The following is a 14,019-nucleotide window of genomic DNA, read 5'->3' as shown; positions in this document are numbered from 1 at the left end:
TTCTAGGAAAATTAGTAAATTAGAAAATTCGAGGAAATAAGTAGGCATAAGCATTTACCAAATATTAAAGGGGCAGATATACATAGGTAGTGGATCAGATTGGAACTTTAGCATGTAATTTCACTCTGAAGATAGTTATTTTTCAATAGCTATAAAATAATAATCGTGAAGAAAAGTGTTTTGCATGCTTTGATCTTGAAAGTGAGGTTTACGGCTTGCACAATATACGTTAACATTTTACGTTTCTTATTTCAGGCCGAACGTGAGGCGAAGTATGCGTTGAAGAAGGAATTAGATGCAAGGATAAACAGTGAATCAATGTTTAACTTGAGTAATCTAGCCTTTAGTATTAGAGGTACGTTGAACATTTTAATATTTTAGAAAAAAAAAAGTATGAGTCACTAGAAAGCATTAGCATTCTAAGCGGCGAACATAGTGACTCGGTTTATTTAAGTCTGGTAAGTGATTACGGATATTCATATACAGATTGCTGATCTTTTTTTCTGCCAAATACTTCCGATATGTTATATGTCGATTCATATTAAGTGAACTTCGTGGTGAACAGACACCATGTGCATGGGTTTTCTAGGGGTTCTTCCACTTTATTCCACCATTTTGTTCATTATCATTATCATCTGCCTTAGTCTCTGAGCATAATTGTGAGACGTAAATTAGGAATTGAATTACGAGGGGAGATCAGAAGTCTTCATATCGGTTGAGGCATTTGTCGCATCGTGGGATGAGTTTGAAAATTCCTCGTGACAAAAATCCTGTACTCGCGTGTTCAGCTACATTGTCACAAAGTGTTTCACCTCCTCGTTTGAATCAATGCGACAGCCTCTTAGCTGCTCCTTCAAGTGTGGGAACAGGTGAAAGTCGCCTGGAGCGAGGTCCAGGCTGTAGGGAGGGTGGTCGATGATATCCCAGTGAAACAGCGTGGTGGTCTTCTGGGCTGTACGCGGGCGCGCGTTGTCGTAAGGGAAGGTGACGCCCTCGGTGAGAAGTTCTGGCCATTTTCTCCTGATTGCTTCGCGCAATTGTGTCAGGGTCTCACAGTATCGATCAGCGGTTACATGTTTCGCCCACAGAAATCGAATAACTAAGCACACTTCTTCACGAGACCAGTTTCCAAACGAATCGCCGTTTGTGTTTACCTACAACTAGCGCCGTAGATGGCACTTGCTGAAACTGCATAGTTGCTAACTCCATGTATTAAAATTACCGTACACTCCTCATTCCTTTATAACAGACGAAATTCCAGAAATATCGGCCTTGTAACCCTAGTTTCTGATCCTTCCTCTTATTCCTGTAGTTTTTACTTTTCTTTCAAGCGACGATAGGGATGAAAAAAGTCTTGTCAGAAAGTCATATTTGAGATTTCAACAGATTTCCATATTTGTAAAAATTCCGAAAAAGTTATTCGTGAAATACTGAAAGCAAAGTGAGTTTTGGATTTGTCTTTCCGTTCGTCCCGGTGTATGCTTAGAGTCCATACCGTTTATAGTATCCGATTCCGCACTGGGAATGTTGCCGATTTTTTTTCTTTCTTTTTGTTCATACCCTCAAAACTAAAAGTAGTTCACTGGAAGATGCAAATCAAAAATTATAGTTTTCTTGAAAATGTATCTTAATATTTGGTTTCATAAATTAGTATTAACTTAATAGTCTTATAATTCAGTGTAAGTCATTTCTGCGAAAAAAGAAAGAAAAGAAAGAAAACAAAAAGCTACAAGTCAAATTGTAAGGCAGTTGTTTCCAACCTTTTCCTTATGGCGACACCCTGTGAGTGCACACAATTTTACGCGACACTAATATTAATTATAAAACAGATTCCATTGTAAAAAGATGGTTTATTTTAAAGGAGTGTCAATTCTTAGAGGAGTTCCTAAGCGTAATGTGTAAAATACCTTTATCACAGATACAGAACTTCTCGTTTACACATTCACAGTGATAAGGAGAAAAGTTGTATCTTTATGTGACAGTTCAATGACTCACATTGGCTTGGCGAGTATTACACTCTCGCGGATCACTGTAGTATCAAGACTCGAAGAGTTAGAACATGAACCAACAAATGATGTCAATATACAGCATCAAGAACACAGATATCTAGTACCATTACTTAGTGTTATGATCAGACAGTTAATATACTGAACGAAAACAAGAGAATTTAGTATAATTTTATCACGATTCTTCATTCGTTTTATATTTTGGATTTCTAACAAGAAAATTCGCGACACTCTTGATGCTACCACGCAATGCTCCAGGGTGTGTCGATTTCCAAGTTGGAAAGTTGTGATCTAAGGTAACAGTTCAGGGGAAGAGTAAATTAATCTTTGTGCCTCCTGCTAGTAATCAAAAGTGACAAACTCTTTAGAACGTTAGCAATGTTGGACTCGTTTATCAGTCCGCGCAAGTGGCCGCTAACGCTCTTTCAACATATACTGGTAAAAGTTGGTTAAGTTTCTAATTCCACTCGACTAGTTTTTCTTTGTTCATTAATTTTTGGTATTATTTACATTATCCTAATACGGTATTTTTCCCTATGATCACAAGTATGAGTAAAATTTTAATTTTAATCATGTTCTTAGAAATGAATCTTTTATTCGTAGGATTTAGCTTTATTTCGGTTGCTGCAAATTACCCTTGAGTTGAGTTGATTTTTTTTGAGTTTTTTATCAGTCAAAACTACTGCAGAGGCGTGAAGAACGTGCTCACTGTTTATACTAGTCATATGTGTATATAGCTTTTAAGTAAAATGCAGTATGTTTCTAGCTGCATCACTGCCGTGTGCATATTTTCGTTTTATTTGTTGAGAATCGGATACAGTTCAAGGTCGATGACAAGTGAAACATTAAAATACACATTCCAGTAATAAGAAATTGCACTTCAATAAACACACATATATATATATATAATATCGAATGTTCTAAAAATGGCGCCCGTGGACCACAGAGCATTATTTTACAAGTCAAAATAAAGCATATATATATATATTTGTTACCTTTCGAGTCCTCGTCTGGAGAGACAAATTGCACTATGTGGCAACGTCGCAAATTAAGAACCATAGATTAGATCTACCAATCAATCAAATAGTTATATCGGTTCTTTCCAGGTGGCAGCTAAAGTCGATATTGATTGACACTAGCATCACTCACTAGTGTAGCAATCGATTCAACTGCTTGTTGTATTCGTAGAGTAATGCTAATGGCTCCAACTTAATCTGCGACGTTGCCACATTGTGAAATTTTGATTCCCCATAGCGGCTGAAGATGGTCCCGGAGGGCATACCATCATATAACATTTTCGCTTTACTTTGGCTGTAGAATAGTGCTCTGTGGTCCGCGGGCGCCATTTTACAACACCCAATGTATATATATAGTATAAACAAAAAGCACATATCTGGAAGCAAATTCTATTTTTATGTTGATGTGGAAGACTGATGCAGTTACATAATGGGAAGCGAGGTGAATATAAATAAAAAAAAATCGTACATGTGGTGCACAAGATTCCTTGATTGACTACGGCAGGAGAGCATAGAATGCGCTACATGGTTCATATCCCACTTTAAACTGTAGGTTTTGTGCTAATCTCACTGCTGGTAAAGAAAGTGAATACAAATAAATCAGTATTACTAAAATTTCTAATCTGAAATGTGCAGTCTATCTAGAAACAGTGTGAAATATCCATACAAATCGAAATATATATTGGAAATTAAAACCGAAATTAGTAGGACCAAGGAAATGGAAATGAAATTTGTCATAGTATTTAGTTTTATTTTTTTAAAAATGCATATTTGTTCATTAACTTCAGAGGTGTTTTATCTATCGCAGTTTATAACCTGTACGATAGAAACCGTATTTACAAATGGGGAATAACTAATTTTCTTGAACGAAAAAAGTAAGTTTTTCTACTTTAATTGCACTCGAAATTTCAAGATTTCGTAATATTTATTAATACGATTTTTGTAGATGCAAATTATTATTGCTGATTTTCTCCGTATGTTGCAGGCATTGCAGACGATCAAGCAATTGTCAGCGACGGCGAAGATGATATGCCGGTTCTCAAGAAATTGGAGGCTGATTTAATGAAGAGCGGCGCGAAAGGTGACGAAGAATCTCCAGATGGTAGCAAACAAGTTGATCTATTTAGTGAAATTCACTTAAATGAGTTAAAGAAGTTGGAGAAACAACTTGAACAGGTAAAATCAGTCTTCACGGTGTTGTTTCAAGTAGTCTGTGTTCAACCACTGACCGGCTGGTTAAGCCTAAGTTCGATTACTTGGAATTAATGTATTATAAAGTGGGTTTGAAGTATGAATCAGTGGAGAAATAGTTGAACAGCACGTTATCTTAATTCTTACATTGCAAAATGGAATAACAGTCATCCCAATTTTTAATTTTTCAATGATAATTTTTGTGTATCTTTACTACAAAATCTTCACATTTTTGTGTTACTCATTATTAAGCTCTTTGTTTATTGCCTACAGGTAGTGGCCTGAGCTCCCTCATACAGAAGGTTGTTTGAGACATATCCCTCCAATTTTTGGTGTGTTTACCCTATACACTAAAAACGTGCCGCCTCCACCGGTTCTGTCGGACGGAGCACGAGTATAATGGACTATCGCCCGACATCGCAGTTTGTACTGGAACACAGTAATTTGGAGCACAGCCATAGACGTCGTTTTTACAGTCCAAATGCTCAAAAATACATTGGGCTGGTGTCAAGGCTTTCGACAAGAATGTCGTAAAAGAGAATAACACGGATTTCCATTTCGTACTATTAAACCGGATGGATGGTCTTGCGGTATGTTCAGCAGCACCTTGTTCTTATTGGCTGTCTACAAATGAGCGATCTCTTTCTGATTAGGGTCATGATGGATTCTTGGAAGTAGGCAGCATTCATCTTCACTTTTTAGTCCACCTTATGTACTTGCAACTTTCCCTCGTAACCGTATCTGGTATCAATCATAATTCTCTGCGGTCGGCTCTGGCAGTAAAACTCGGTGCATACTTGTCAGAGATGTCACGATACGAGTAGTTGCCGAATGTTACCATTATGCGTGAACTAAATGTAGGTCTCATCCAATGTGATAATCGTTTTCCATTTTGGCTCCGTTATAAGTCTTTCGTATAGTTTGCGGTAGTTTGTTTTACATTCAACAGTGTGACATGGGACAAGATGTTTAATTTGACCCGTATGTACACACCGCAGGCCAACATAGCTAACATCAACTATGCCAGATTTAATCTCTGGACATTGTCACGTGTGGGTGATGGATTCTTGTAGTCTGCTAGTCGATAGATTTAATGAAGTACTTCTAGCATCAGTTTTGCTGCTAATCTAATGGGCCCTTTTGTTGGCGAGTATTTCTACAGGGGCCCCATTTGTGTTGCGTGGCCACGATTTTTAGATGTGGTCATTCCTATGGTTAAACCATCTTCCCGACATTGATTCACTATTCGTCTGTATGAACAATGTGCGTAGAAAATAGTAAAGATATACCTTTTCCAATAACAATTCATTTCTAGCAGCATTTCACTACTCCAGCGCAACAGTTTATCACTTGCAAGCTGAGATACCTCACTGATAACGAGGCCGGTTTCATGTTTCTTGTGCAACTACAAAGGTGACATCAACGTTACCAAATCTGTGGTAATAATTGTCACATTTAGATTTAAATGATGTCTGAACTGAGGTCAAAATCTTCCTCAAAATACGTATACAGTTATTTCTAACTGAAGAAAAGAAGTAGAAATGAAACCTGATTTGCTTTCTAACACCTGTAAAAAACTTGGCTTAAATTAAGATTATTAATCTTGTATCCGTGAAAAACTCATGACAAGTAGCATGCCTTCATCTTGATCATCTGCGTTATTTCTTTAAACTTCATAGAACCATTCAAAAAATATGCTCGACACTCCACCGCATTATAATGAAGCAGGCATTGTTAAAAAGTGGTGGCAATTGGTGTAGGCCGTCTATCAGCTTATACAGCAATTATTTCAACTTTCGATTATCTTCGATTCTTTTTTGTGTATTTTCTTTCTCAATTTACTTAACGCTGTAAAACGTAATCGCTTGGAAAGAAATTTGTTCCATTTCATTGATAGGCAGTTAATTAATTCTACGCTTTCTTAAACAGAGAATGATATTGGGACTGCCGTATTATTATTATTATTATTATTATTATTATTATTATTATTATTATTATTATTATTATTATTATTATTATTATTATTATTATTATTATTATTATTATTATTATTTGGTTAATAATAAGAATCTATCTATTGTAAGAATGTTTCTCAAAAGCAGTGTTTTGTCCAGTCTTCTCGATTTCGAAGGCAAAAAGGTCTAAACCATATTCATCAACTGCATGCTAATTATATCTTCGTTGGGGGAAATCTCCCCTTAAATGCCTGGATAAAGCACCTGAAACTTCCAGTACTGCACTACGGAAATAATTTACGTGAATTTTTGCCGAAAAGAAAAACATAGTATTCAGTTCGTTTTGTTTTTAATGTGCTCAGCTAGGTAGCACATGTGCAATGTTATACGAGGTATGTAAAGTAATGTAATCCTGTATAGTTGTACATAGAAAAATATGTTTAGTAGAGTAAAGATTGTGTTATCTCTTTTATATGAAGTATTTTTTGTTGATGGTCTGTATGTACGGTGTATATTTTGAGACAGAAGCCATGTTGAAAAATAAGTGCGAGAAACACTGCACTGAATGGTAATAAGTACATATTAAACGTATAACACAGAGTGAAAAAGTGCATGACGGGACCGGGACTTGAACCCAGGATGATCTGCGTACGGTGCTGATATGAAGATCCCGGTCTATCATGCACTTTTTCTCAGTATTATATTGAATTCGCATTAACAGAGGATTTGGTGAGTAAAAATAAGTTTAAACTATTTGTTTCCTCCTCTCATGAATGTAATATATTAAACGTGTCTGTTATAGGCTGAGAGTGAGAAAAATCTTCTGACTCAACATCTGAGGGAATCTCAAGCTCAAGTAGAGAAAAGTCAAGGTGAACTCCTGTCGTTCCAAGCCCGTATTGCTCAGTTGGCAGCTCATGTGGATAGCTTGTTGCATTTGAGGCAAAAAGCTGAGGAACAATTCTCAACACAACCTCAGGTAAAAAGTGTATATTTACAAATTTTGTGTTTAAAAAATTGTGAAAGTTTCGAGAGTATAAAGTAGTGTGTTCTATATTATTTAGATCTGACAGGTTCAGTGAGGAAATCTATTAATTGCTACATTTAATGTATTGAGTTACATGTAAATTCATTTTAACGTAATTCAGTGGAAGTCAAGGGAGCAAATATTGTTTACAAAAATTAATCAAAAGTATTCATCGTAATCATTACCCACAACTTCCTAAATAAAAAATAAGTTTAGTAGATTTCATGTTATCTTAGTTATTATAAACTTTTGTTCTATAAAGGCGTTACAGTAATTACTGTTATATGTAGAGGACTTAAAATAAGTTACTGTTATACATTCTGTTTGCTTTTTGCATAATACAACAAATTTAGAATGCATTATTATGTAAAATAATGCATTCTACACATATTATATCTCTTGTAAATAATAGGAAATCAGAAAGCATTATCGATTGAAATTGGTGACAAACATTTTATTTTAAATAGAATACATAAATACAAAAATGTCAGGCAGATTTGGTAATTTCACAAATAGTCGCTGCCGTTCTCGGACAATGATGCAGTCTAATCGTGAGATATCCTGAAGCAACGTGTAAAACATATATTTCAGTACAGATGTTAGCGTCCAGTTTGCAAATATTGCTGGATTTGTTTTGAAGATTCGAATTCCCAGCATGAGAAAATTGCAGCTGTTACATCAAGAGAGATTTACGGCCTAGACACGTCGTCTGAGTGTACAGAAAACAATGTGTACAATTCTATTGAAATTTGGGCAGTGTGCACAGTTGGCTAACCATTACGTTAGTTGTGTTGGAACCATTTTTGATCGGAAAACGCAACACGGGACGACGGAAGTCACGTAACGCTTTGTAATGACAGTGTATGTTCTCCCATCGGCGTCCCTACGAATACAAACCGATGATCCTAGAGATGTTTTTTCTTCAGATCATCAGATTCAAGTTGTGCAGCATTTGCTTATACAATCCCCGTGGATACTCGGGATCTCAGAACTGTCATTTTTGTCTTTTCATTGCTCCTTACAAGAAGTGTGCTTTGTCAATCATTAGAAGGATACCACCAATTCGTGGGGTTCTTGACCCGTATTTACAGGAAAGTATAGCAGAATTAGCAAGCGTCAGTTTTTTTTTTTTTTTTTTTTTTCCAAAGTCCAATGTTTGCTTAACTTGCATCGTGTAAACGAATGCATGTTGGCCCAAGTCCAGAATTCATTGCATAATACCATAGCCCAGATGTAACAACAGCGTCCGACGTCGTAGTAATCGTTGTGCATTCGTCTAAGTGTATGCTTGCATACGTTGGATATTTCCATGTGCCTCGGCGGTTCGGTATTATCCAGCAATGTAATATGGTATCATTAATATGATTGTCTGGAACTTCTCTGCGATGAGCGGGAACACTCATTGCATAGATAGTGTTGATTTAGATTCTATGAAAACCCTCACGCGAGTGCAGTCTTCACATTTCACTGAATTTCTCAACCCTGGTGCTTACGCATATCGTTCATTTACAGTAGCCAGTTAGAATCGAGGTGCCTTTCTGATTCATATTGTATCTATTTTCATTTTGGAGAGTTTTTAGTGTAATGTGTTGTTTTATGCTTTGTAATATAGCCAGATATCTATGATCACTTGCTTTTATTAATTTCTGAACTCTCTGTTCTTGTATATTTATAGAATGCTGCGTTGGACAAGTTAAACCAGATCGTTACTCAGTATCAGCAATGGTTTACTTTAACGTCTAAAGAAATCGAGCAGCTTCGCGCTGATCTACAAGAATTAGAAAAAGGTATTAACAGTTCAGATGCTACACTGCAGCTTCGATCAGAAGTTACAAATTTGAAGAATAAGGTATGTGAACTAAGAATTCTTAAGTTTAATTTATTCATTTTCAGCTTTCAATTTTGTTGAAAGTAGATCAGTAACATTTGTATTGGTGCTACAATTATCATATTATATTCTTCGTAGTAATTTATATTTCACTCAGAACTCCAAAATAGTTATAAATTTATGATTGAAAATGTGTACACCTAGAAAAAGTCAGAAGTTACCTTGTAGTAAAATTAGTACGAGGGCAGATCAATAAGTAATGCACAATTTATCTAGAAGAAAATGCAGTAGGAAGCACATTAAGAATATGCAAAGTAAAGGCTCATATAAAACTACCTTTCAACGTAGCCGCCTAGTCTCTTCGTGGAATAAATTTCAAAATATCTTCCGATTGTAATGTGAACTTCAAAGTATTCTCTTTCAATCTTCACATCCCAGATCAGTATAATATCACGTGGAAAAATTGTGTGTTACTTCATGATCTGCCCTCGTACAACACAACATCCTCGTAGTTTCTGTTATCTGGTTTTTAGTGAGTGTACCTCATCGAGTGCAAAATTGAAACAACTAGGCAGTTCATATTGTTGTTGTGTATTGATGTGGAAACCGAAAGTTCATTTCAATGTCCAATTTCATTTAATATTTCTGAATAAAAAGTATGTGTCTTTAAGAAATGGTGAAAGGTATAAGACCCCGTACGGGGAGGTAATACTGAAAAATTAATAAATATTCTTATTTTTCTTTAAAACTATTATTAAAGTTCGCTATAAGCGTATTAGTAGTTCAGTTTCGTTTTTGAATAGAGAATGTAACTTGAATAGAGAATGTATACAAAAGGCTTTCAATGATCGTATTAAGTGCTTGCAGAAACTGAAATGTCAAAAATACGAATATAACTTAAAGTAAAGAACACTATTCAGGAGATACCTCAGAGAAGAGCTTAAGAAATATATATATAAATATTTTTTCCTTGTATTCTGCAATCATATTAAATATAAATGATAAAAACGCTAGAGATCACTCAGAACTTAGTTGTCATTAGAATAAGTTGATAGTATGAAGTAATTTGTAATAGAGGTGATATATGAATTACATTAGCTGTGTTATAGACTCATATGTATTGTATTCAAATACTTATCCTTTTTTAATCATCATCTTAATTTAGTTGCTGGATGCAGATCAGCGAGTGCTTGAACTGCAGACAGACGTGAGATTATTAGGTGAATTAGCTGGAGAAGCTGGCTCTTCTCTTGATACTGCCCAAAATGATCTTCTCACTATTTCTGACGAACTTGCCCAACTATATCACCATGTATGTACTGTGAACGGTGAAACGCCCAGTAGAGTTCTTCTCGATCATGAAAAGTCAGGAGGTAAAATTCACGGTGAGTGCAGTGGCTTGTTTTATTTACTAACATAATGTTCGTAGCTCTTTAAGTAAATTTAACCAGTAATGTTTACCTGTTCTCTGGTTACAAGAAAGTAGACAGGAACCTCGCAAGTAGGACACTGAAATTTAAAAATGCAACTTTCATTGCAGTTATATACAATAATTTCCTGTTACCCGTGTTTAATGTACTTTGGCTGGAGATGCCCATGATAAACTGTTCTAGATCGAAATTCCACTAACTCGAAATTTCACGTGATGTAAGTGTGTAAGTAAAAATATTTTGGATTTAAAGAGCTTTGGTACAGTACAGTTTTAGGTTCAGTTTTACCTAAAGACTGTACCTTTTGAGACACCCGGTATATATATATATATATATATATATATATATATATATATATATATATATATATATATATATATATATATATATATATATATATATATATATATATATATATATTAAATAACACTTACCTACCTATAATATGTCCTGTGAATCCTAAAAGGATTTTTATAGTTCTAGTATAATTTAATTTCGGTATCTAATCCTGTTGCCCTCGACAGCTAGTCAGTAATGAATAGCTTCGACTTCACAAATATTTTTTTGATAACACAAATTGCTTATCGATCTGTACTATGTTGTTCAGTATTTTAGTTAGTAGCAACATAGCCATTACTGACAGAGAAGGAACAGGATTCGAGTTGGGGAATTCGGTGTTTTTCTTACAGAGAAAAAGTTCATGATTTGCGACCCACTTAGTGTCACTCATTTTGTTTAGCATAATAGTCCTTTCCTTCATGATTTGTAAGAGCTTCAATTTTAATACACTTTTTTTATGATGAATTAAGGGTGATACATTGGCTCAGTGGTAGAGTGCTCATCTCGTATTTAAAAGCCCTTGCTTAACGTATGAGTTCGCAGTTGATAACATGGTTTCTTGTGGATTTTCTCAGCGTTCCTTATTTACTCTCGTTTTCTCATTACACCATTTCTTCCATTATTTACATACATTTATCAAGAACAATCAATCATGAAATCACACACACACAAAAGAAAAAAGTCATTTCTTGTTTTACCCAGCGTAAATAATTTGTGAATATATGATATAAACATAGTTTCAGAAAGGAATCAAAAGTCTGCAGAGAGAGAGAGAGAGAGAGAAAGAAAGAAAAGAAAAATACAGGAGATCTATATGCTAGACCTTCGTTACGATTTCATTTCTTTTTTATGCTCTTAACAATTATAGTGTAAACGTTTATGAATCTATGGTAAATGTATTTTATATATGGGAGAAGATACAATATTGTAGAAAACAACTACTATGAATTTAGTTGTTGGGGACCCTTAATTAACCAAAGGTTGGCTCGCATGTTTCTTGTGTATATGAACCGCATTACATCCCATTGGGATCACAGGGAATTCGAATCTTATCTTAAATTATAGGTCCAAATTATGTGTAACTTCTGTTTTATTAAGTGAAATGAAATGCAAATTAGTCAATCAAGAGGCCAAGGTATGAGTTTTTCTTTCTTTCAAACAGACTTGGTAAAATACTTAACGGGGAAACGGATGCGAATAGACGGATGAAAGAATAAGTTTACACAATACGAAACTTAATGATGAGTATATGTAACCAAATATTATACACACAAACAGATCAAAATACATAGATGGCGAGACAGATTGCTTGCATGAGAAACCTGGGTGAAGTAAATAGAGTAATAATTGGAAAACTTGTAGATGGTGAGACATGTTACGAGTGAGATAAATAGAGTAATAATTGGGAAACGTGTAGATAGCGGTACGTGTTGCTCGCATGAGAACTATGAGGGGGGAAATTGAGTAATAGTTGGGAAATTTGCAGTAAAGAGACGGAATAAAATGCAGTTGCGGATTTCAGTTTTTGCAGAGTTCTATTTTGACTAAATGATTAGTTATTCTGCCTTTCGAGAGGGAAAATAGAGTTCGAGTCTCGCGGGGAGTATGTAGTTTTGAACCCCACATTAAACTGTATGCCAAGGTTCGGTGTTGAAAACGGACGTTGTCTACAAACAAATTACATGTACAGCAACGAACTTTCCAGTTCTTAAGCTGTAGAGCTAGCCCAATTAAAAGCTCTAACTCTTAAATTAAACAAGTAACGGTTTGTGAATTCTAATCACATTATTGTGTAAGCAGTTAGTTTGTATAATAACTTCATTCCACTGTGCGTGAATTTATCAGATATATATATATTGAAGAAAGTGTAATGTGATATTAAAATTCTTTTTTTCATGTGTACAGGTATTGGTGAAGAAAATCGCCCTGAAATTCAAACTGATGGTTACACACCTTCGAAGATTGAGTTGTTGAGAAGCCATCTAAAGACTGATATTCCATTGAAAGACCTTGAGAGCTTAAGCGATGCAGCCGCTATGGCAAAATACGTTGAAACTGTATTGGACCAGATTAAACATTTACGAACGGCAGTAGAAAATACAATAGAATTGTCCAAGATGAAGTCGATTAGAGCAAACATATCGGAAGGTAAGATCATTTTCTGTGATAATTCGTATTCCAAACGTATAAAAATAAATTTCTTCTCATTATTGAGGACCTTCGTGTCCACTGGGCTGTCCAAGAAGAACAAAAGTTGTGATATAGTCCACGTTGTCTGAGTTACTGAACATTGACTTCGAATGATAGAATGTATGTACTTCTCATGAAACAGTAATTAACGCATCGGTAAAGTAAGCTGGAGACCCGGTTTCTATTCAGGACCCAGTTGTGCATTTTTTCACTCCTTGCATATAATTGATCTCAACATAGTTTGTCGCTGATTATCGGATCGAATGTATTAAGTACGACTATGGGAAATTTCCAAAGTGCTTGTCCGGTTTGTGGCACTGAAAAAATATATTACATATAATTCTATATCAATACATTATGTTGATATATATTGACCAGAAATTATCTGTCAATTTTATATATTTGTGTTATATTTATCTCCAGTGTATTTTGAGCAGTATGACAGCAGTTACACATTTTAATTAATTAGTTATAGAGCGTATGGAACACATTATAATATAACGAATTACTCACTTATTTGTGTTCCTAGATCAATTGTTATATTCAATATTTTGAATGCTACACTCTGTCACTCTTCAGGTACGAACACAGGCTGAAGTCGTATTATACAGCAAACTCTTTACGTGTTTAGTTGTATCAACAGAGAATTGTCCCTGAAGAGGAGTGACCGAGTGTAGCATTGAAAATATTGGATATAACAGTAATTGATATTGGAATACAAATAGGTGAGTAATTGGTTATGATATGTCCTGGCTGAATGGGCCATCACACTCCTACATTTGGCCATCATAAATGCAGCCTCGAAGATTTAGAAAGGTGTCAAAATGAAATAATAATAATCTGAAGCAGAACCTAAATTACTAGTCAGGGAGTGTGATAGGTCCGATACCAACGAGCCAAAGAAAATAAATTCGACATTCCATTCATAAACACGCGCACATTCCAATAAATAATAAAAATAAAAATAAAGTGAGAAAATTTCCTATCATTTTGATAAATAACTTCTGCGAACAGTTTGTCAGTTGAACAATTTATTA

General features: G+C 35.1%; 1 protein-coding gene across 1 annotated transcript in view; it reads left to right on the top strand.

The window, feature by feature from the left end:
- BicD (Microtubule-associated protein Bicaudal D) overlaps positions 1 to 14,019 on the top strand; it is a 62,412-nt gene that overhangs the window by 36,611 nt on the left and 11,782 nt on the right. The window contains exons 5-10 of the mRNA XM_081742504.1: positions 256 to 355; positions 4,008 to 4,198; positions 6,971 to 7,147; positions 8,871 to 9,044; positions 10,189 to 10,408; positions 12,698 to 12,940. Of these exons, the coding sequence (XP_081598630.1) occupies positions 256 to 355; positions 4,008 to 4,198; positions 6,971 to 7,147; positions 8,871 to 9,044; positions 10,189 to 10,408; positions 12,698 to 12,940 (1,105 nt within the window). The remainder of the gene's footprint in view (positions 1 to 255; positions 356 to 4,007; positions 4,199 to 6,970; positions 7,148 to 8,870; positions 9,045 to 10,188; positions 10,409 to 12,697; positions 12,941 to 14,019) is intronic.

The sequence above is a fragment of the Thermobia domestica genome, chromosome 16 (assembly GCF_964235325.1).
Source record: "Thermobia domestica chromosome 16, izTheDome1.hap1.1, whole genome shotgun sequence".
Lineage (NCBI taxonomy): Eukaryota > Metazoa > Arthropoda > Insecta > Zygentoma > Lepismatidae > Thermobia > Thermobia domestica.
Note: the sequence above shows the minus strand (reverse complement) of the source record. Positions and strands in the feature narration are given on the sequence as shown.